The sequence below is a fragment of the Schistocerca gregaria genome, unplaced genomic scaffold (genome assembly GCF_023897955.1).
Source record: "Schistocerca gregaria isolate iqSchGreg1 unplaced genomic scaffold, iqSchGreg1.2 ptg000946l, whole genome shotgun sequence".
Taxonomy (NCBI): domain Eukaryota; kingdom Metazoa; phylum Arthropoda; class Insecta; order Orthoptera; family Acrididae; genus Schistocerca; species Schistocerca gregaria.
The window spans coordinates 46,012-66,812 of record NW_026062299.1 but is presented as its reverse complement, the minus strand read 5'-3'; the positions used below and the strand labels follow the sequence as shown (position 1 = coordinate 66,812).

Genomic DNA, 20,801 nt, shown 5'->3' with positions numbered 1-20,801 from the left:
TGCATGAGACTTGCCAAAAAGTAGACACAAAAGAGTTGTGAAATAGTATAGATAATAACAGTGCAAATTTGAATGTTGAACTGATTAATATTGTCAAAATGAACAACCAGGCAAGCTAAATAGAAGCTGGTAAACTTATAACTGATAGAGCAATACGATCAACATTAAAAAGGGTCCAATTTCAATTTATGAAATGGTCCAGAATGTCTGCCAGATTGCACTAGAAAAATACTTCAATTCTTTAGTGTTAACAGGTCAAGCCAGGAGACGGCCTTCACAATTCCCAATGAGAAAGAGATAAAGAATTGCATGCATATAAAAAAGAATGCAACACATGATGTACAAATTTTGACAAATTCAGAAGAGAGATTGAATATCTGTAAAAAAATTTAAAATGGGGACCATGCTGTTTCTAATGTCGTTTGAGCTAGGTTATTTTTTAGAGTTTTTGAATCAAAATTTAGTGCCATTTCAGTACACTTGAAGCTTGTATATAATATAATCAGATTATTGTAGTCTATATTGCTGTACGAATACATTCGAAATGACTAGTAGTGACAACTGCTCGAACAGCGGCTATAAAACGGACGATCTAAAAACTCAGGACCATCAATTATCGACAGAAAACAACCTGTGTGAACAAAATAAGTATTACATTTTCATTTTAAAAGGTGGGTAATATGCGGGCTACCTAGATCTGTCCGGAGTTCTCTCCTCTTCCGCTTTCATATATCAAGTTTAGACACATTCAAACATCAAAGTTAACAAAATTGCTGTTTACAACAAAGGTAAGCTTGAGCCCAAGATTTGTTTCATTTGTCTACCTCACCCTAGTAGCGGTATGTTTTGAATCTTAGCCTCCTTATGACTCGTCGAAGCTTTATTTTAATAATAAAGCTCTACAGATCAGCCGTCAAGATTTATTTTGAATAGTCAAAATGAACTTCTAGAGATACAAAGAAGCTCTGATGTCTCCTCTTGGTTTATGGATAATACATATATACAAGACGGCAGTTTATATCTCACATCGGCAATCGATCCTTTGTACATCCTATTGCGAAGATTGACTAGTCTATTCATTGAAAGGGATTCATTTTCATTAAAGCAAAATTTCATTCCTACTTCTCAAATATTTCGACATGAGCTGTATGAACATTATAAGTATTTAGAACAGTTAGTCAATTTAGAAACTTTGTGTGAATCTTGCATTAAGGGTTCGGAAAGGTGCTATAAACTTGATAGAAAAAAGGTGATTTGTTGGCTACAACATAAAGTTAATAGAATTTACCAATACTTTTCAGAAAATACAGAAAAAATTCATTCTTCTTTTCAAATTTTAGATCTCAAATCTAATCTAAACGCCGAAGAAAGAATTTTATTGGCACTTGAATTCTTGAAAGAGTATGTGGATAATCGGTGGATTGAGCAGTTGCGTGGCTCATACAACGTACCAGAAATAATGTCAGATAATTTAAAAACTCTTCTTGCGAAAGAAATCATCCCAGCTCCCAAAACGTCTTGTTTGCTAGGAAAAGGCCAAAAACTTCAAAAACTTGCTCTATCAAAGACCAAAAAAAGAAAAATTAAGGTTGAAGGGAAGTCATTGACTCACTTCTTTAAAGCTAGCGAATCTAATCAATAGCTTCGTAGCCAGTAGCGCGTGAGTTCTGCAAAATTAAAGACTGTCGAACAGCATACGAATCTTCTCTTGAAGTACCAGATACAGCAGATGTCAATTCAAAAAATCAGTAGAACTTGATAGATTGTATGCAATCGAATGTACAAAGGCACCCAATTTTAACCTGCTATCAAAGCGTTTTTGTGCTGAAACATACAATCAAAAAAGGCAGTTGACAATTTCGGTCCTGTATAGCACTGATAAGAGGTATGGAAAAATAGAGACTTCCCTATAATCTGCGCATTAGACGGGCATTTGATTCGACCGAAATATGCTTATTTCAGAAAATTTGTATGTCCGTTTTGTACGAACACAACAGAACGCAATAATTGATGATTTAACCAACTCCATCTTTTAACGGCATTGTTCCGTAACAGAGAGCACCTTGTTGAAAATGCAGCGTTGTCAAGCTGGATGAAAAAATTTGGATTGACCATAAAGGGTTCAACTAACTGGCCTTCTTTCTTTATTTATAGACTTTATTTAGACAGCATAATTAGAATTCAATTCGTTTTTTTGTAAACATCCCTGAAGCTCTATCTTCAGCCTGCGGTATCAATTGAGACCAAATTCTTTTCCGCCAGGCATATGTAAGATGCATGAATGAGTCATTCAGAGTGTGCTATCTGTCTGGGCGCGTTTTCCGACGCCGTTGTCGTATCTTGTGGACACTCGTTTTGTGGTATGTCTAACAAACATTTGTATTGAAAGATGGGCACTCAGTTCTTCAATTGATGGTTTTTACATCCAGCACTGAATTTCTGAATAGCCTCGCTGTTTATTGACGCTATTTCAAAATTGCTAGCTAGATGTATAGTTCAACAATGGGAAAACACCGACGTCTTCAGCCCCATAAACTGTCCTCTAGACCGCTCTGTGATCACGTTTATTATTCCGAACTACGCCCTTCGATCTAGAGTGGATGCACAGAAATTGGGCACGTCGGAAATGGGTGAGTCAGATGTAGATAAGGACAGCGTTGGGTCGGTGGATTCTCCAGATCTGAGTAAATTATCCAGGTATAATAGCCTATTCAGGGACGTGCACGTTGGACCGTATCAGAGAATAAGAAGATTGATAACTGTTTGGAACCAATTGGACTCTCTGTCGACTTACAGGTGTTTGAGTATTATACTTGTGGCGTTGGCGCTTATCCACGTACTTGTTACACAAAATTTAACATCAGATAGTAATTATTTGGGAGTATTTGAATTACTTGAAGACTTGCTTGTTACCTCTGTTGTAGCATTTTGTATCTTTAACATTTTGCTAGCAGCAGAATATCATCTTACCTACTTTTAGAGTTGATTTATAGATAGTATTTCCAAAAAATGAGGAAATTAAATGTATATATAGCTTTTGTGAAAAATGGACGTGTACAGCATTCGCAAAAGGACCAATTTGTCTTTTTATTTGACGCGTGCATTTGAGCGTGTCGATATAGAGAGCAAGAACTGCATATTTTTATGTGCTACCCGGCCGTTCAAGCACTATTTGTGCTGCTCCTCCCTCGTAAGAGCACGTTTTTATCTGGTGGCTTGCATTTTCTTGTGCTAAGATTTTCAATTACTGCAGTTCTTTTGGTGATTGAAGGTGGACCAGCCACGTTTTCGACTTGGCATTTCGCACGTGCGGGGAGGTTCGAGTCACGAAGAACATGCGAAAAAAAGGTACAGCCAAGCATTTTAAGCGGGGCGTGGCGCCCATATCTGCAGGATTTATTGAACCTCTAGACATCTGAATTGTTTCAATTTGGAGCACCAAGACAAATGAAAATGATCGAAGAAACAGAATTGGGCGCTCATACTTGAATTTTGGTAGCGTAGACTTTCAGTTTTCCGAGCATCGAAGAAACCAGACGTTATAGGCAAGAACACCGAAATAGAAGGGGCTACTTTTTGGTTGAAAGCGTTCTGATGCGGTGGTTGTCAATCCATTTTAGCGGGAGTGGTTTTATTGTAATACCGAAGCAATAGGTTTCCAATCAACCTGGAAAACAATCTTGAAATGAGCGCGCTCGAGAGTTAGGGCGCGCCTATCTTTGGTTTTTTTGTTCCTCAGCTAGTGTGCCAGATCTGGCTTTGAGAAATTACGATCTATCAAAACCGGTGTAATAAAAAGAATTGTATCGAGAGATCTCGAATATTCTAGGACACCTAGGTGACCAGAAGGTAATAGGATAGTGATCTTTTCTATCAGAAAGAGGGGGGTACGAAAAAATTCTTATTCCAATTCGCTGAACGGCTGTTGCTTGGTCGTGGTGTACACTGGATGACGTATGCGATTCATCGAGGCGCATGATTATTTAAAGTCATTGTTCTATGCGAAGGCAGGCGATACGTTTGGTGTCAAGGAAGAAGTAGACTCCAACTAGACAGAGCGTATGGTATCTGAATTTTGGTATATATTGAGGTGATTCAAATCGCTGAATAGCGCAAGTAAGTTAGTGATAAGAGAAGGCGTGTATTCGAATTAGTCTTAGTACTCAAGCCATCATGGGTGAGAAGATTTGAGTATCGATTTTTACCAAATTGGCAAACGCGTGAAAAAAAGGTACATTAAATTGACATAAAAGCACAAATCTTTTTTTTACAAAAAGTTCCCAAGCGGACTTTTTTCAGCATGTTCAAATACAACTTTTTTACTATGGGAATATAAATGTTGAACAAAGTAATTTCATAGCAATGTATAACTATGCAGGAACGAACTATGAGTTCAGAGAGCACAAAGTTAACAAAGAACAGAATCAAGCGTCATCTACAACCTCTATTATCGATGTACCTAAGCTGGGAGCAATACCTCAGTCTGTCTCTGTCTCCAGTAAGCGCGTTAGTCCTCTATGGCTTCATTTCGAAGATGACGGCAGATGTGCGTCATGTCTTTATTGCAACTCAAAGCTGATACATCACAGCTCGACGACGCCTCTTAAAAACCACCTGATTGCAAAACATCCCGAACGTCTTCCTTCCAACATGTATCTTCAAATACCTCGCACAATTAGAGCTAAAAATTCTAAAAATTTTTTAGAAAAGGACATACTCAAAGCTCTAATAAAAGATGTGCGGCCGATTAGTGAGCTCGAAGGAGCATTAGCGAAGATCGTTTTGAGTCTCTCCTGTAACTGGGAACATCCTAAAGAAGTTGTGCGTCAAAGTCTGGATATTTTCTACCGAGAGTATCAAGATAAGGTATGGAAGTAAAAATTAGAATGCAATTAATTCATGTTGGTGATATGAGAGAATACAAACTTTTTTGTTTCACAAACATGATACTCGAGTTCCGTGCTTTTATTCTCGCGCGAGGGTCCACAATATTACTAACAATACGCTACATAAACATTCTGTATTAGCTGAGCAATTTGATCAAAACCCATTGTTTAGGATTATCCTTGGCATTGGACATCTGGAAATTGAACAAATATCCAAAAGCGTACTACCTTGGGGTCTATGGGCAGTTTTTGACGAGTTCATTTCAGGTTGTTTCTCTTGCCTTAGGTGTTGAGTACCTCAGGGACTTTACAATGCCCGTTATCTTTAAAGCGATCAACGACGTTTTGAGTACCTATTCCCTTTCTTCTCAGCACGTATATTATGTCGTCGCGCCTTTTTTACCTGAATTCACCGAGTTAGGAAGGGTGTGCAAGGCGATGAATGTTCCTTTAATCGAATGCTTGACGGGTTTTTTAAAGAAACTTGTCAATGAAATTTTATTGCCCTATGCATCGCTGCTCGACAAGATTCGGTCTTTCGTCTCCCAGATTAAATGTGATCGCTACCTCAGGGGACGCTTTCTGTCCATGCAAACCGCCAGGCCTCACCCGTTCAACCTAATTCACGACAACCCGGACCATATGTTTTCAACCTGCGATATGCTTCTTCGGTTTAACACACTTCGTTCTGAAATCGTTTCTTTCACCGAAGACATAAATTCCAGATATACCTTGCCCGTGTTCGAGGACGAAGAGTGGAACACTAGCTCGAGCATCGTGCAACACTTCTTAAGACTTAGAGAACTGTCAGAGGAAATGAATAGCGAAAAATATCTATATGGGAGTTCCTCGACAATTAGCATTTCTGGATGGATTCGTTACCAGCAACAAAACGTCCTTGATCCCGTGATTGATAAGCTACGTTTAGCCTCGTTGGAGGCCTTCGCTCAACGAACATCCAACCCGGCATCTCCGTTTATAATTGCAGCAGCTCTGGACCCCAGGTGGAAACACCTGCCTTGCTGGAACACAGACTATGTAAATATGATAAGGGAGCGCGTGCAACTCGAGCTGGATGCGCTATCTGTATCTTCTGGTTCCAGTTTTGGAGATCACGGTTTTGACCCCGTTCACAAATACCAAAAGTTGTACGAGACAAATTTAGATGGGTGCAAGGAATACGACGAATTGAAGGCCTACAATGCAGAGCCTAGGATAGGCTTCAATGACGATCCAATTCGTTGGTGGACGGAGCGGTCTTCAAAGTACCCGAAGCTAGCGCACTTGGCTCGAAAGTATTTATCAGTTCCCACGTCTGCTTCTTTTTCATCTGTTATGAAGACGAAGATGGCGGCACTGGGGCCAAATGTTGTACGCGAAATAGTTACTCTGAATAGAAACATGGATATCTTGGACTTTATTTACTCAACCGAACCGTTATCAGAGAGCTAGTTTGGGAAGGGTTCGAGGTCAGAGACGCGGGCGTCGGCCGTTTGACTCGGTGGGACGTGTGGGGTCGCAGTGCGGCCTATTGAGGAGGAACGAGGTTGGTGAGCAAAAGCTCCAACGAATGATAGGTGGTCTTTAAATAAAACAATCTGCGCTTAGCAACATTATTTTTTGAAAAAACAACTCGACGATGGCCTCCGTTTTATTTAATGTTTTGCCTCCTGGCTGAATGACATGGCAGATAAGCCGAGCGCGCGTGATCTGGACAGCGCCAACAAAGCGAAGGGGAGTGCTGTGGAAGCGGCCCTCCGACATTTGAGACAGTCTAAAGCGGGATGTCACAGCCGCAAGTTCGAAGTAAGTTGGGGGGGGGGGGGGTGCTTTGCTTTGCCGAGGGCGCGCGAGAGGAGTTTGCGTGATGCTCGAGCGTATCCGGCAGAGCTGGCTTTAGCCGCTAAGTTGTAGTTTCCGATTGTCGCTTCTGTCGGCTTACGAAATTGTTTGTGGTACCGCAAAGATTAAAGAGAAGAGCAGGCTTTACGAAGAGGTTGATGAAGAGACATATGAAAAAATGGTGTGTTCTCGACGTGCGGCGGCGGGCTTCATTGAAGATGACGGTACTTTGAAAAGCCAGGGCGTGAGCGTTGTATTGGCAGCGGTTTGACGGCTATTTTGATGAAAAGAAGACGGTCTGGGATACGCGGAATGCGGCGAGGACGATTTCGGGGTGGAGGAACTAGATGTCAGAAGCACTCGAAAAAGGAAGAGCGCGCAAGGTAAGGTCTAGTTTTTTTTTTTTTTTTTTTGGTACGATTCCTGGGGCCGAACTAATTATCGATTTTCTCTACCGAGGCCAGCGACGGCGAGCGACCACAGCGGAAGAGGGGGCGAAGACTTCGCGACGTTGAAGAAGAAAAAGGCCAAGGAAGCAGCTAATGTGTTTTCTCAAAAGGTGAGCGACATGTTTTTAGGGCGGCCTGCCGTTGAGGCGAGGCCGTTCTCGGATCTGAGCCGGAGCGAGAGCCGAAGTGGCGTTGGCGTTGGGGGAGAGGGCTGCGAGTCTCCGTCTTCGAAATTGGACGCGTTGATCGACAGTTTTTTGGAGGATCCGCTGGGCGAGTTGGGCGAGCCCGTCGTGGGACGCGAGGGTGGTCGGGGCGTTGCGTCGGCTGGAGCCCGTGATTCCGCGCGCCTGGGAGACCTGGAGACGCCGGGGGCGGTTGCGGGTTTCGGCTCGGGGGATGAGGCGTCGGAGGTGCGATCTGAGAAGAGCGGCGACGAGTTGCGGCGAGAGGCGGGCGAGGGGGACGCGAGGGTTTGCGAGGCGAGCGAAGACATGGACTGGTGGCAAATAGCTGATCAGATAGAGGAGCAGGCGTTGAAGAGTCCGGCGCCGGTGCACCCGGACGGTTTCAGAGAGCTGAATGCTTTGCCGTATTGCGAGGACGGGAATCTGCTGGTGTATTGGCTCGATATTCACGAGGATCCGTTTCAGTCTCCTGGAACGCTTTATTTGTTCGGGAGGGCGCATTGCGGGGACAAGACGGACAGCATTTGCGTGATCGTTGAGAACGTGGAGAGGACGCTTCACATACTGCCCAGGCCCGGGGTGACGTGCGGCGATGTCCGAGCCGAGTTCGATGAGGTGAGGAAGAGGCACAAGATATCGACCTTCATGTCGAAGGAGGTGGTCAAGAGGTACGCTTTTCAGGATCTTCGCGTTCCCAGAGGCGAGAGCGTGTTCCTCGAGGTGTTGTATCCGTACAGTCAGCCGCCCGTGCCCGCTGGTGTGGAGGGGAGGACGTTTAGCCATGTTTTCGGGGCCAACCGGACAGCGTTGGAGACCTTCATTGTGCACCGGAGGCTTATGGGGCCGGGATGGCTGGTCGTCAAAAACGCGCGGCGTCCGTGCGCGCCGCGGACTTGGTGTCATTGGGAGTGCTTGGTGCTGTCTCCCGCGGACGTGGAGGTGGCCGCGTTTCCCTCTACCGCGCTGAACGTGGAGGGCGTGCACCGTTCGCTGCCGGTCGCGAACACGTCGGTCCGCCTTTTGCCGACGCCGTGCCTCAGGGTGATGAGCGTGAGGGTGCAGGGGATCATGAATTACCGGACTGGGCAGAACGAGGTCGAGTTGGTCAGCTGCTTCGTGCATTCTCGATTGGACACCGAAAATTCGACGCTGATTTCCAAAAAAAGCTACGATCAGGGTTTGTCCAGCTTCACGATCGTGCGCAAGCTGTCGGGCGTCTCGCTGCCGGCCGACTACGAGTCCGCGCTCGAGAAGAGGGGCATCCAGGTCGAGCCGACCGAGCGCTCGCTCTTGATGCTGTTGACGTCGAAGATTCAGCGCTGCGACCCGGACGTGCTGGTGGGGTACAAATTTGCGGAGCAGGACCTCTATTTGCTGCTGCACCGGATGCAAGTGTGCAACGTCCAGACGTGGTCGAAGCTGGGGCGCCTGCGCAAGTCGAACATGCCGAGGTTGCAGCGAGGAGCGGCGGATCACGGCTACGACTCGGTGTGGGCCGTGCAGCAGGCGACGGCGGGCCGATTGGTGTGCGACGTCTACCTGTCCGCTCTCGAGTTCGAAAAGTCGCGGAAGGATTGCTCCTTTTCCTCGTTGGTGTCCGAGAAGCTCGGCGCGAAGCACACGCAGGTGGACCAGGAGCAGATTCCGGATTGCTTCGCGACGTCGGAGCAGATGTTGGCGCTCGGCGGACACGTCGCCAACGAGGCGTTTCTGGCGTTTCAGCTGGCGCTCGAGATGGACGTTCTCCCCCTGACGCGACAGCTGACCGAAATCGGGGGGAACCTCTGGTCCAGGTCGCTGAGCGGCGCCAGAGCGGAAAGAATAGAGTATCTGCTTCTGCACAAATTTCACGAGCTCAACTACGTCCTGCCGGACAAGGTGAAGTCGGAGGACCCCGCGAACAGGAAGAAGCGCAAAGTCCCGGCCTACCAGGGCGGACTCGTCCTGACGCCGAAGTGCGGGTTTTACGACCAGTTCGTTTTGCTGCTGGACTTCAACTCTCTCTATCCGTCCGTCATCCAGGAGTACAACATTTGCTTCACGACCGTGGAGCGCAACTCGGGCGAGGGCGGGGAGTGGGCGTCCGCGGAGCCGCCGGGCGAGTCCGTGCAGCAGGGCGTTTTGCCGGTCGCCATCGGTCAGCTCGTCCAGAAGCGACGCGAAATAAAGCTGCGACTGGCGAAAGAGGCCGACGAGGGCAAGCGAAGGCAGCTTGACATCAGACAGCTGGCGGTCAAACTCGTAGCGAACAGCATGTACGGCTGTCTGGGGTTTCCGAACTCGAGGTTCTTCGCGATGCCGCTGGCCGAGCTGATCACGCGCAAGGGGCGCGAGGCCCTGTTGAAGGCTCAGGAAATCGCGGTCAACATGGGCACGGAGGTCATCTACGGGGACACGGACTCGATCATGATTCACACCCGCAGCTGTGACTATCGCCACGTGCTGACCGTGGGGAACGCCCTCAAAAAGCACATAAACGTGCTCTTCAAAAAGCTAGAAATCGAAATCGACGCCGTCTTCAAAAGCATTTTGCTTCTCAAAAAAAAAAAATACGCCGCTCTTTTGTGCGGGCCGCTACGCCAGGACGGGACGTGCGATCTGACGGTGCAATACAAAGGCCTGGACCTCGTCCGACGCGACTGGTGCGAGCTGGCGTCCGACTTGGGCCGCGCGGTCCTGGACCAAATACTCTCTGACAAACGCAAAGAGGACGTCGTCGACGGCATACACTCGCTCCTCATAGAGAAGGCCGCCCAAGTTCACTCGGGCCTCGTCCCGCTGCAAAAATACGTCATCATAAAAGCGCTGAACAAGCGTCTCGAAGACTATCCCAGCAACAACGTCCAGCCTCACGTCAAAGTCGCGTTCGACCTGCAACGAGAAGGCAAGTCGGTGAGTCCCGGACACATGATTCAATACGTCGTATGCCTGAAGCCCCAAGAGACTGCACTCGTCGGCGCGGAGTGCCCAGACAGCTCGTCCTTCGCTTCTCGCTCGTTTCACCCGGACCACGTCCTGCGCGCCAACCTCACCGTGGACTACGAATGGTACCTGTCCAAGCAAGTCTATCCGTCGCTGCTGCGTCTCTGCGAATTCGTCGAGGGCGTCGACTCGCTAGTTCTCGCCCGCTGCTTGGGCATCAGCCTGCATCGGCCCGCGTCTCAGCCGGCGCACCAAAGCGCGTCGGCCGGCAAAGGCGCGTACCTGGACGCCTTCGAGGAGGCGCCAGCGTACGGAGAGGTCGAGGAGTGGACGGTGGCCTGTCCCCACTGCGCTCAGCCGTCTCGGTTTTCGGGTACAGACTTCGCGGAAGAAACGGCCAAGAACTGGCACAGCGCGAACTTCAGGGTCGTCGCCGAGCAGTTCTACTCTTCTCTGAATTGCCCTGCGTGCAAGGCGGACTACGGCGAGCGCTTTCTGGTCAACAACCTCGTGTTGTTCATGAGGAGTTTGCAGAAACGGTACTACCTCTCGCCGTTCGTGTGTACGGACGTCGTGTGTGGCAACTCGGCTCTGCACCCGACCTGTTGGAAGCGAGACGTTCCGCGGTGCACCTCGTGCCTGAACCCCATGGCCGCAAGCTACAGTCACTCCGCGCTGTACAACCAAATGCTATACTTGCGCGAGTTGACGGACGCAAGGCTCTCGCTGAAGAGAGTGAGCGAGCTGTCCGAACCGCTTAAGCGGCGCCTGCTGGACCATCCGAAGCGGGCCGTGTTCGAGGCTCTGAACGCCAAGGTCAGGGCGACGCTGAACAGCAGTCGATACGCCTGGCTCGAGTTGGACCAGGTTTTTTCGTTTTACGGCGCGTCTCCGAACGCGTCAGAACGCTCGGTGTGCTCTGACGAATGACGTCGCGAACTCGACGTGGCCCGTGGCGCCGAACGGCTCAAATCCTGGCCGAGCAAGTTCGCCGCGCGCGCGAGAGAGATGACAGAGAGCCCCCTCGGCGAGCGCGGGCAGAAGCGCCCTTTTGTACGCTTTTCGGTGTCTCGTTCGCCCGTCGCTTGCAAAGAAAGCGCGTCAAGTCGTCGATGCGTCGCCTTTCCGCTCAGCCTCGCAACGAACTTCGACCGCCGCTCGACCCACGAGTTAAGATGCGCGCGTGTCACATTCTCTGTACAGCTATTTTTTATTTATCCGTGCACGCCTCGGCATTATTTTTAGTTGTAGCGCTCTTAGTCATGTCCGTCGACGGCTCAGCGGGGGTAGACGTTTTTGAGGTTTTCAAAGTTGGCACTTTGGAGCCGGGGCAGTTCTGCTCGCTTTCGCTTGACGAGGCTAAAAGGCTATACACCGAGCTCGTGCCCATTCGCTCTTTAGATCAGCTGCGGAGTTCCGTCGCGCTCGCTCGAGTTCCCTCCGAAGGTACGAGACCGCCGCGCCTGCAGTGGGGCCCAGCCGTTTGCCCGCTCCTTTTCACCTACAGCTGAAATTTACGAAAGACCACGTGGTCGTCGACCGAAGGAAGCTCAAGCAAATGCTGTTGGTGAACGCCGACAGCATCTCGGCAAAGCGCACGGATTGCAGCATACGGCACATGGAGGAAAAAATAGAAGGGGCGAAGCGAGCCATGGCTCAAGAAGTGGTCTCGACCCTGGAATTCATCGTCGGTACATTCGAAACGGGTGACAGGGACATAAAGGAAAAAATCGACCGAGCGTGGCACTCGACGAAAAGTGGCCAGGAGGACTCGTCGAGCTTGGAACTGAAAATGAATGCGCTGAAAGAGTGCTTGCAGTGCTACGAAAGCCTTATAAAAAAAACGTTTGACTTTGTTATTGCAAAAAAAGACCTGATCCAGCAAGAGATCGGCAAGGAAGGTTCGAGCATGGAGGACTAAACACTGCCTCTCGTCCAAACGGATCGACTAAATGACAGGTGAACGTGGGAAAAGAACGTGTACCGAATTAGAAAGGCGGATTGCGCACACTGCATGAACGTGTGCAACCAGCTCCGAGAAATGACTTTTCTATCCTTTTCGGCCACTCCGCCTTTCGCGCCGTGACCACCCGATACAGCGTCGCCCGGCACGCGTCATCGGCTGAGCGCGGCGTCGCGTCAAGCTCTCGCAACAAGCCCGGAAGAGGGTCCCTTGTAGACCGCGCGAGTCGCGCATAACCTGATCCTGTTCGTGTTTTTTTTACGCGGCTGAATTTTCAGTCTCGGAAAGGGGGGTTTTGTGCTCTCCCTTCGGAGCCATTCTGCGTTTCCAAGAAAAGGCGCCCGCGTACCGTTTTCAGACTATAGCATCTTCTTCAGAACCAAGCCTTGCGAACAGAGATGTGAGAGAGAGCGCGCTTGCGCCTCCATCGCTTCTGGCCGTAGCCTTGGCGCCGATTTTCTCCCTAACGTATAGAAGCTGGTCCGCGGTCTCTGCGGCGCCTGCTCCGTTTCGCGTGCGCGGGCTAGAAAGAGAGTAAAGCGGGGGGTCCCCTACACTATTTTTTTTTTTTTTTAGGATTCAAAATACAACATTTCAATCCCTCGCGTACATTTGGCTACCAAGCGCTTCGAAAATGGCCGGCCAGGATGACCCTTCACCTTGGGTGCAGAACAGTTTTTATTTGCAGTGGTTGGCGACAAAAATTCAGCCCTTCCGAGGGTTCTTTTCACTCAGCTGGAATTTCCGCCTCTTCTGGATAATTGGCGGCGGTGCCGACTAGCTCTTCTTTTTCTTCTTCGTAGTCTTCGTCGGGGTCCTCGTCCTTTCCCGGGCTCTCTCGCCTCTTGCTCTTTTTCGAGGCGGGCTTTTCTTTGAGTTGGAGGTCGGCGTGGTTGGCGCAGTAAGGCGGATTCTGATACTTGACAATCGGATATATGCAGTGCTGGCCGGTTTCCGGAGAGACGTAGGTGCACGCGCTGAAGAAGAGCTGATTTTGGTCATATAAGATGTGGCAATAGCAGAAGTTGGTGAGCGGAAGGACTCGTTCGGAGCACCCGTTGAAAGTGCAAGTGCCTATCGAAGTGAGCGTCTTGTTCTGTACAGATGACACGTTACTGTTGTTGGTCGAATAAGCCGATTTTCGCCGGACTTCTTTTCCGTCCTTTTTAATTATGAGGAGCGGCTTCTTCTTCACGCTGTTCCCGCCCGCTTTGTTGCCATTGGAATCGCCGGTGTCTGCCAAATCCTCCTCGCTCAAGTGCTTGGTGCCGTCCTTTTGCGAGGATTTGGACCCGGCCTGCGCGTCTCCGCCTCCCCCGGACTCGCGCTTGAGTTGGTGCTCCGATAGCGCCTTACGGCGAGCGGCAATCAAAGACTCTCGCTGCCTCAGCTTAGCGAAGTACTTCTCCTTGTCCTTGCGCCGCTTCCAGTCGCGAGTTGCGGCCTCGATTTCTGACTCAATCACGGCTATCTCGCGGATGATCTCCCAATAGTACTGCATCTGGTGCTTCTGAAGCTTCAAGACCGACATCTGAAGTCGCATTCGGTGGACCTTCCAAGACATCGTCAAACGCCTCTTTCTCTCCGACACAAAATCACTCCAATCAAAGCCTTTCGAACAAAAACGGCCCCGCCGGTCATTCGCGACACCTTCTTCGGCCTCGCTCGGCGCCGGCGCTTCGAGACCCGTCTGGGCAGTCAGCCCCGACTCGCTCTTTGCCGCATCGAACAGCTCGTCACCAACTCCTTCCGCCAACAGAAACGAATCGCTCAATTTGGAATACGTCGAAAGCGAAAGCCCAAAATCTTGGCTGTCGTCTGATTCTTCCGAAAAAGAGTCCAACATATCGAAATCGTCGCCCATCCACCCGCAACCGTCCACCGACTGGCGAGACTCCCCGCGGACGCCAGACGAAACGTCTATAGTGTCCTCATCCGACATTCTCTTTTTCAAAGAAGGGCCCTCTTCTGAAGAGTTCAGCACCTCATCGATCGTTTCTGGTGATTCATCGTAACTCTTCAACAAAGACGAAATAAAGTAACCAATCCTCTTGCCCTTTATCCTGGGCTCTAACTCCAGCTGCTCCTGCTTGCATCTCGCATCGCGACCATCTTCAAATTCAGGCTCGTCAAAGTGCTGCTCAACCGCCATCGACTCGCACCGCTGGTCGCAACCTGTCCCCAGGTCGCTGCTCAGCGCATCCCCAAAACTCGTCAGGCCGCCGTCTAACCCAACAGACCGCCGACTTTCGTCCATGCCTCTAGAGCCTTACTTCAAATCTGTTCAAGCTAACGCCGACGGTCGCGCCGGGATTGGATTCTCCGCCCCTTCTCGGTTTCCAGGCAAAGCACTCAGATGCCAAAAAAAAACAGAACCTCGCCAAGTCTAGACAAAGGAACCAACCTCGTAAGCGAAACTATCAATTCGGGACCCAAGCCACTCTGTCACCAAAAAAAAAAAAAAGAAAAAAAGAAAAAAAAAAACGTGGCTCCATGCGCGGACTCAGAACCTTCAAACACATGCGCCCCTCGATCCACTCCACATCTTCCTCCTCCCCCCAAAAAACGCCCTAAGTGCAAGACGCAACAAGGGCTCCGTCAAATTCGGCCAACCACCTCGACGCTCGCGGAAACACAGAGACTTTCTCACCGCCCAGCAAGACCTCGCGCAGAGACCACACACCCCAAGACCCCACTCCGTTCACAGGCACACCACCGCACGCGAAACGCCCCTGTACACCCCGCTGCACGCACAAGGCAAACGCATCCTAACGCACACGCTCCTTACCTACGCAAATGTGAGACGAACTCTACTACCAAATGCTCTTGTACAACAATTTCAATGCGTACAACTTACACATCTGTACTGCTTTTTTTTTTCCAGCGCTCGACACCGCGGTCGCGGCCCCGCCCAGCATCGCGCAAACGGGGAAGAAGACAAATCCGAGCTCCGCAGGAGCGGAGGGCCGTCTCTCACGCGTCCCAACCCTCCTCTCACTCCCCACGCTCTCTGGGCCCCCCCCCTTTTTTTCAAAAACGTCGCGTTCAAACGAATCGATTCGAGCAAATCCGCGCCGACCTTGGACGCCACGCTCGCAGCTCGGTACCGCTCCCTCCAAAATCGGCCCGTCTCTCTCTCCCTCTCTGCGACCCCGCTTCGCTAACCTTAAAACGTGTTCGCGGTGCCACAAAAAAAAACCGTTCTGACCCAAATTTGTACGCCCCCGTACAAGGGAAAACCTTCTACAAAAAACCAAGGTGCCGCGGCACCAAAAAAAAAAAGCCGTTGCAGCTCAAGTTTGTACGCCCCCCCCTCCCCTGTGTGAGGGAGAGCGTCCCACAAAAAGGCCGCCCGCCCACTCGAGAGAACGAGGGCGCCGCCGTCCTGCGCGCTTCCTGCGGGCTCGCCACGGGGGGAGTCAAGAAACAACACGCGCGCAAGAGAGAGAGAGGCCAGGGCGGCCTCTCGCTCGCAAGTTTGTCGCGCGCCTTCCCCCCTCTCGCAAAAAGAATCTATCACCAGTCGATCCCGTATAGCTCTAACTGCTTGCTGTTGGCCTCCAAGTCCATCTGTAGCTTGGTTCTCAGATAGAAAATGGGACAGTCCCTCGCGGTGCAGAGGACCTCTTGGTGCATCGACCCTTGACACCGCTGGCACTGAGTCCACACCCTCGAATAATTGCGCTCGTTCTGCCTGAACAGCTCCAGAAGCCTGTTGTAAAACAGGGGCGCCTGGGGCTGACAGTAGCGACACAGAATCTTCTCGTCCTCGCCGAGCAGAGCCTTGCACCCTTGGCAAGACGGATGCACCTTGGTGAATCCGACGATTCCCCCCGTTTTTGGCGTCGGGACAGTTATGTCCAACATGTGCTGCCCCTGTAGCAACACGGACTGCGGGTTTTCCAAAATTGGGCCGAAAATGCGCAACAGGGGGCGCGACAGCATGTCGACATAGAACTGAGTGTCGACCGGTATGTTGTTTTTCAGCACGTAGATGGGATCCTCGGCCCTCTCCGATATGGTCGCCTTCCGGGCGCCCTTCTTGATGATGTATGGAATTCGGTCTCCTAGGGCGTAGGTTTTTTCCTCGCGCTTTTCGACCTTCTTCTTCAGTTCGACGTGGGCCTGCTTGCCCTTGTACTCATCGTCCTTCTTGCTCAGGGCCTTGGTGATCACCAGCATCGAGATGTCCAGGCGATTCATCAGCAAATCGCTCAACACCTCCTTGCAGTAGTTGATCGCTTTTTCGATGTTTTGCTCGATCAAAATGTTCCTCAAACACACGTTCACCACGTGCTTGACCAAAAGGCAGTTGTCCCGCCTCACGGTCTCCAGGCCCTTGGTGTCCAGTCTTTCCCACTTCTCCGCGTTGGTCCACAGCAGGCCGGCGTACCGCTTCTTGGAAACGAGCAAGTACGGATAGTAGACCTTCTCGAACTCCAGCGAGACGGGTCTCGGGAACTTGGAGGTCACGAACTCGGCCGCCCGCTTGCCGAGCTGGATGGCCTCGTTCAGGTCCGACGTGCCGAACTTGACCATCACGGAGTCGGTGTCTCCGTACACAATGGCGCAGTCGTGTTCGTATCCGTTCTCGACCCTGTATTCGTTGTTGATCGTCTCGACCGTGAACTGGATCATCTCTCGGCCGAACGCCGTGACGGAGGAGGAGACCTCGATGCAGGGCAGCGACCCCACCAGCGCGCCTGTAAACCCGTACACCGAGTTGGCCGACAGTTTGAGCGCGAGCTGACGAGCGTTCAAGGCCGCGTACTTCGCGGCGTCGGAGCAGGTAGCCATCTCCTTCTTGGCCGCCGAGCGCTGCGTGATCAGCTCTTCCAGAATTTGGGGCAGGATTCCCTTCCTGACTCTATATTTGACAAAGCTGTGTCCGGCGGGGGAAACGATCACGTCCTCTTCCGGGACCACCTGTCCCGGACTGCCCTTCACGAGCGTCGAATAGCATATGTTGTGGGCTATCATGATCGAAGGGTACAAACTCGCGAAATCGAGAATCGCGATTGGCACGTTGTGGTACCCCTTCTGTGGCCGAATCACCGTGGCGCCTTCGTAGCTCTTGTTCGAGTCGTCCTTGCCCTGGTAGGGTATCAGGACGCCCTCCTTCCTGGCGTGTCTGTAGAGCTGGGCCATCACCTTGATGCTCTCTCCGCGGATCAGCAGGTACGAGAATGGAACCCCCGTCACGCGAGCCATCTCGATGTAATTCGTCAGCGACATCAGCTTTTCGAGCAGTCTGGTCGGCAGATAGGCGTCCTTGACGCAGTAGACCGCGAGCCTTCGGCGGTCGTCGGCGGTCCCCTGATAGAGCTTGGAAATGATCGAATAGTGCACGTCCTCCTTCTGCTCGCCCAGGAACTCGTCGCTGACAGAGTTGAGCGTGTAGGACCGGAGCTTGTAGTCCCTCTGAATGACCTGGTACGCGTCGAAAAAGACGCGGCCAAACATCAACACCCTCTTGGACTCTTTCTTGCCGTGCGCGTGGGAAACGAAGTTCTTGGTCACAATTTTGGTTTCGCTCTCCTTGATTCTAGACATGTACGGAAATTGCGCCAGCTTTTGTTGTCTGGCGCGGTCGAGCTCGAGCCTCAGCTGTCTGGCGCGGTCGAAGAGGTACGGAATGTCGAAGTTGACCACGTTGTATCCCGTCAGAATGTCCGGGTCGCAGCAGAGCACGAAGTCCCTCCAGGCGTCGAGCAAGTCGGCCTCGCTCTCGAAGCACAGGACGTCCACGTTCACGATGGGCGTGCACGAACCCAACACGAACACGTTTCTGACGATCTCCTCGTTGCGGCCGTAGACAGTCACAATGTTAGCTATTTGGATCACGGGATCTTGTTGCGGGCTCGGAAAATTGTTCTTCTGACTGGAGGACTCGATGTCGAAGGAAAGGATGCGAAGGGGCGCGACCTTCATCCACTCTCCGTCTGTGGGGTAGGACTTCAAGTCCTTGTAATAGCAGTCGATCTCAATTTGACAGGAGCTGACGGGAGAGGGCGAATAGATCCACTTTCTCGCCGTCGCCTCTATCCAACTCATGCCCGAAATGTCGCGGTCTATCATGAAGCGCAAAATAAACGCGATGCTACTCTCGTACGTCTGGAACGCGTGGTACCCGATATAGGGGACGTTAATGCCCTGTTCCAGAATTTTACGAGCGGTCGCGACGTGCTTGGGCAGCGCGAACGTGATTTTGAAAAACTGGCGCTTTTCGCTGCCCTGGTAATACATAATGTCCGACCGCCTGATGGTGTCGACGCTGACGACGTAGCACTCCGTGCTGTAAGGCGTCGATTCCAGGGCCTGCTTCAGCTCCGAGTTGAGCTCGGTCTTCATCGCCTTGCAAAGGGCGTAGTCTTCTATCTGAGACGCCCCGGCGGGGACGGCGACGTAGCAATACGGCATAAAGCCATACACGTTCAGCAACACACTGTTGCCGTCTTCTGTGCAGCCGAACAAGCGAATGACGGCGATTTTAGACAGGGGCTCTCCGTCCTCGAAGGCCTTGGGAGAGGCGTACGGCTCGCTGACGATGACGTGGTCGCATTCTATTTGCTGGAAAACTAAAGTCGAACGACGAGGACGGACGTCCCGCGCAAGAGGGAATCGGTCAGAGTCAGTTGCAAAAGAGGGGTATTGGTGATTTGGTCGTAGACCTGAAGAGCAGTCCAGACATTTCGCCAAAACGAGAGAACTATTCGCACGCACCGATGTTTTGAGTGTTTGGGTCAAAAGTGTTTGCTTTTTTACGGGCCCAGCTGGGCCTTCTGGCCAAGAGCTCTTTCCTTTGGTCGGCGGGGGCTTCGGCTTGTCTGAATTTCTTCAAGCTGGGCCCCAGGCTCTCGGGTTCGATCTTCGCCCAGGTGTCAGAAGACATCAGATTTTATGCTTATTAAGTAAGACACAAGCACTGCCAGCAAGCACGTTATCGAAAATTTTTTAAATTATTTCGATAATTTTGTCAACGCAGTTTGTACTTTTTTGTCTCTTTCGTTCAAAAAAAGCATTTAACACAAAATGCTTCAAGTCCTTCGACATAGCACTTCAGAACGATAAGTAGAAGTTCCGAACGGCTTTAGACACTGTGTTGAAGTCAGAGAGCATTGTAGTTACAGCGTCGCCAAATTCACTACGTCGCCTTGGTCCTGGGTAGAGGCGAAATTGCAGAATTTGCCCTAACCGCAGTTTGTCACAGAACAACCTGCCTCCTACGACCGTATCATGGATCAAATTTTCGGGAAAATAGCCAACCCTCTGGTTAGGCACATGCTCGAGCCCATGCAGAAGCTCCTGAGAAAGTCCTTGGCGCCAGAGCAGGTGAAGGTGAAGGGGCTGTTTGAATTCTCGGTTTCGGACTTGCACTTCAAGCCAGAGGTATGCGTTTGCGGCGTGACGCGGCGATGGGGTTTGTGGACCGGTTTTTTACAGCTATTACGTGACGCGCATTTAGGAAGTCAACCGATTGCTGGACAACAAATTTCCTTTTCTGGTCAAGGGCATGTTCTTGGCCAACGTCGAGATGAAGGACAATCTGGCCTTTCTCGTTATAGAGGGGCCGGAGATCGTGATTGCTCTGAACAGAGACTACAGTCCGGATACCGGGAGTACGCTATTTTTGAACTTTGGACTACTTTTCTCCGAGCCGACGCGTTGGTGAGACGCGCGTTGTGTGTGTTGCGTGAGGTGCGGTGTTCTAATTTGCGTTTTTCTAGTAAAGTTAGCGGAGCTGGCGAAGTCGGATTTGGCCGACATAACGCAGGCCTCGATTAACGCTTCTACTGAGTCGCTGTCCACGTTGATCGACAGGATGTCGAGGGGTGACTCCAAATGCAGTGGCGCGGTCGCGATTCGGAATTTTTTGTCCAATCTCGTTCATCGCCTCAAAGTTTGCGTCAAGGACCTTTGCATCGACCTGGAGATCTCCGATCCGGAGGACTCTGAGGTGGTTAACGTGGTGAGGATGGTGGTGGAACAGGCGCTGATTTCTGACACGTCTTTGTCCCTGAACTTGCCGTTGGACGCCACGGAGTCGAGTTTGGAAGATATGCAAGAGCAGAAGAGCATTTCCGCGATGGGTCTTCATTTCCAGACGTTTCAGAGGGGTGGTGCGCTGGAGAGTCCCGCGTGTGTTTTGCAGGTTTTGGGCGATGGCGCGGGCCGGCGAGGAGAGGGGGACGCGGGTGACGGCGCGGAGGGGCTGGAGGGTGCAGGAGCGGTCATTGAGCTGAAGTTGTCGCCGAACGCGCGAAACGGTTGTAATTTGGAGATGGGTTTGACCGTTCGGGAGGCGTTGTTGACCCTTGGTCCCCAACAGATTGCGATTTTGAGGAGTGTGTGCGAGTCGATACCCAATGACATGCTGAGGCCGTGCGGTGGCGCGGCGCGAGGCTTCGAAAGGAGTGACCGTTCGAATCTGAGCCGTGGTCTGAGTTTGCCTGATAAGTTCACGCGAGCTTCTTTTTTGAACGCGGGCGCGCGGGGGGGAAGGTTTGCCGGTCGTTACTCTCACAGCGCGACGGACACGCAGAAGAGTTTT

At 51.0% G+C, this 20,801-nt stretch overlaps 4 protein-coding genes across 7 annotated transcripts; 3 read left to right on the top strand and 1 right to left on the bottom strand.

Moving 5' to 3' along the window:
* Positions 1 to 479: 479 nt before the first annotated feature.
* Positions 480 to 3,853, top strand: LOC126325813 (ribonuclease H2 subunit B-like). 4 transcript variants are annotated; one of them, XR_007560395.1, is made up of 6 exons: positions 480 to 671; positions 789 to 839; positions 906 to 1,885; positions 2,155 to 2,360; positions 2,484 to 3,348; positions 3,444 to 3,803. XR_007560395.1 is itself a non-coding variant. In XM_049995293.1 (3 exons), exons 1-3 carry the CDS (start codon positions 545 to 547, stop codon positions 1,640 to 1,642), a joined length of 915 nt encoding a protein of 304 aa, XP_049851250.1. In that variant the 5' UTR covers positions 480 to 544; the 3' UTR covers positions 1,643 to 1,933. The 4 variants fall into 4 exon arrangements, 1 of the variants encoding a protein (XP_049851250.1); XR_007560394.1 differs by having other exon boundaries at positions 3,437 to 3,803; XR_007560393.1 differs by having other exon boundaries at positions 2,484 to 3,853.
* Positions 3,854 to 4,316: 463 nt separating this feature from the next.
* On the top strand, positions 4,317 to 6,502 carry LOC126325830 (uncharacterized). The gene is made up of 2 exons (XM_049995320.1): positions 4,317 to 4,866; positions 5,028 to 6,502. Exons 1-2 carry the CDS (start codon positions 4,363 to 4,365, stop codon positions 6,336 to 6,338), a joined length of 1,815 nt encoding a protein of 604 aa, XP_049851277.1. The 5' UTR covers positions 4,317 to 4,362; the 3' UTR covers positions 6,339 to 6,502.
* A 794-nt stretch (positions 6,503 to 7,296) lies between these two features.
* LOC126325871 (DNA polymerase alpha catalytic subunit-like) lies at positions 7,297 to 11,217 on the top strand. The gene has a single exon (XM_049995377.1). It carries the CDS (start codon positions 7,297 to 7,299, stop codon positions 11,215 to 11,217), a length of 3,921 nt encoding a protein of 1,306 aa, XP_049851334.1.
* Positions 11,218 to 12,809: 1,592 nt separating this feature from the next.
* On the bottom strand, positions 12,810 to 19,177 carry LOC126325829 (uncharacterized). The gene is made up of 3 exons (XM_049995319.1): positions 18,974 to 19,177; positions 15,039 to 18,828; positions 12,810 to 14,636 (listed from the first exon to the last, which is right to left on the bottom strand). Exons 1-2 carry the CDS (start codon positions 19,140 to 19,142, stop codon positions 15,767 to 15,769), a joined length of 3,231 nt encoding a protein of 1,076 aa, XP_049851276.1. The 5' UTR covers positions 19,143 to 19,177; the 3' UTR covers positions 12,810 to 14,636; positions 15,039 to 15,766.
* Between the last annotated feature and the right edge of the window lie 1,624 nt (positions 19,178 to 20,801).

Excerpts from the sequence above, each read along its gene's own strand:
- LOC126325813 (XM_049995293.1), top strand. The coding sequence starts at position 545 with ATGACTAGTAGTGACAACTGCTCGAACAGCGGCTATAAAACGGACGAT. Across the intron at positions 672-788 it reads TTACATTTTCATTTTAAAAG|GTAAGCTTGAGCCCAAGATT; the intron begins GTGGGTAATATG and ends TTTACAACAAAG. Across the intron at positions 840-905 it reads TCTACCTCACCCTAGTAGCG|ATCAGCCGTCAAGATTTATT; the intron begins GTATGTTTTGAA and ends AAAGCTCTACAG.
- LOC126325830 (XM_049995320.1), top strand. The coding sequence starts at position 4,363 with ATGTATAACTATGCAGGAACGAACTATGAGTTCAGAGAGCACAAAGTT. Across the intron at positions 4,867-5,027 it reads ACCGAGAGTATCAAGATAAG|CTGAGCAATTTGATCAAAAC; the intron begins GTATGGAAGTAA and ends ATTCTGTATTAG.
- LOC126325871 (XM_049995377.1), top strand. The coding sequence starts at position 7,297 with ATGTTTTTAGGGCGGCCTGCCGTTGAGGCGAGGCCGTTCTCGGATCTG.
- LOC126325829 (XM_049995319.1), bottom strand. The coding sequence starts at position 19,142 with ATGTCTTCTGACACCTGGGCGAAGATCGAACCCGAGAGCCTGGGGCCC. Across the intron at positions 18,829-18,973 it reads CCCAAACACTCAAAACATCG|TTTTCCAGCAAATAGAATGC; the intron begins GTGCGTGCGAAT and ends GTTCGACTTTAG.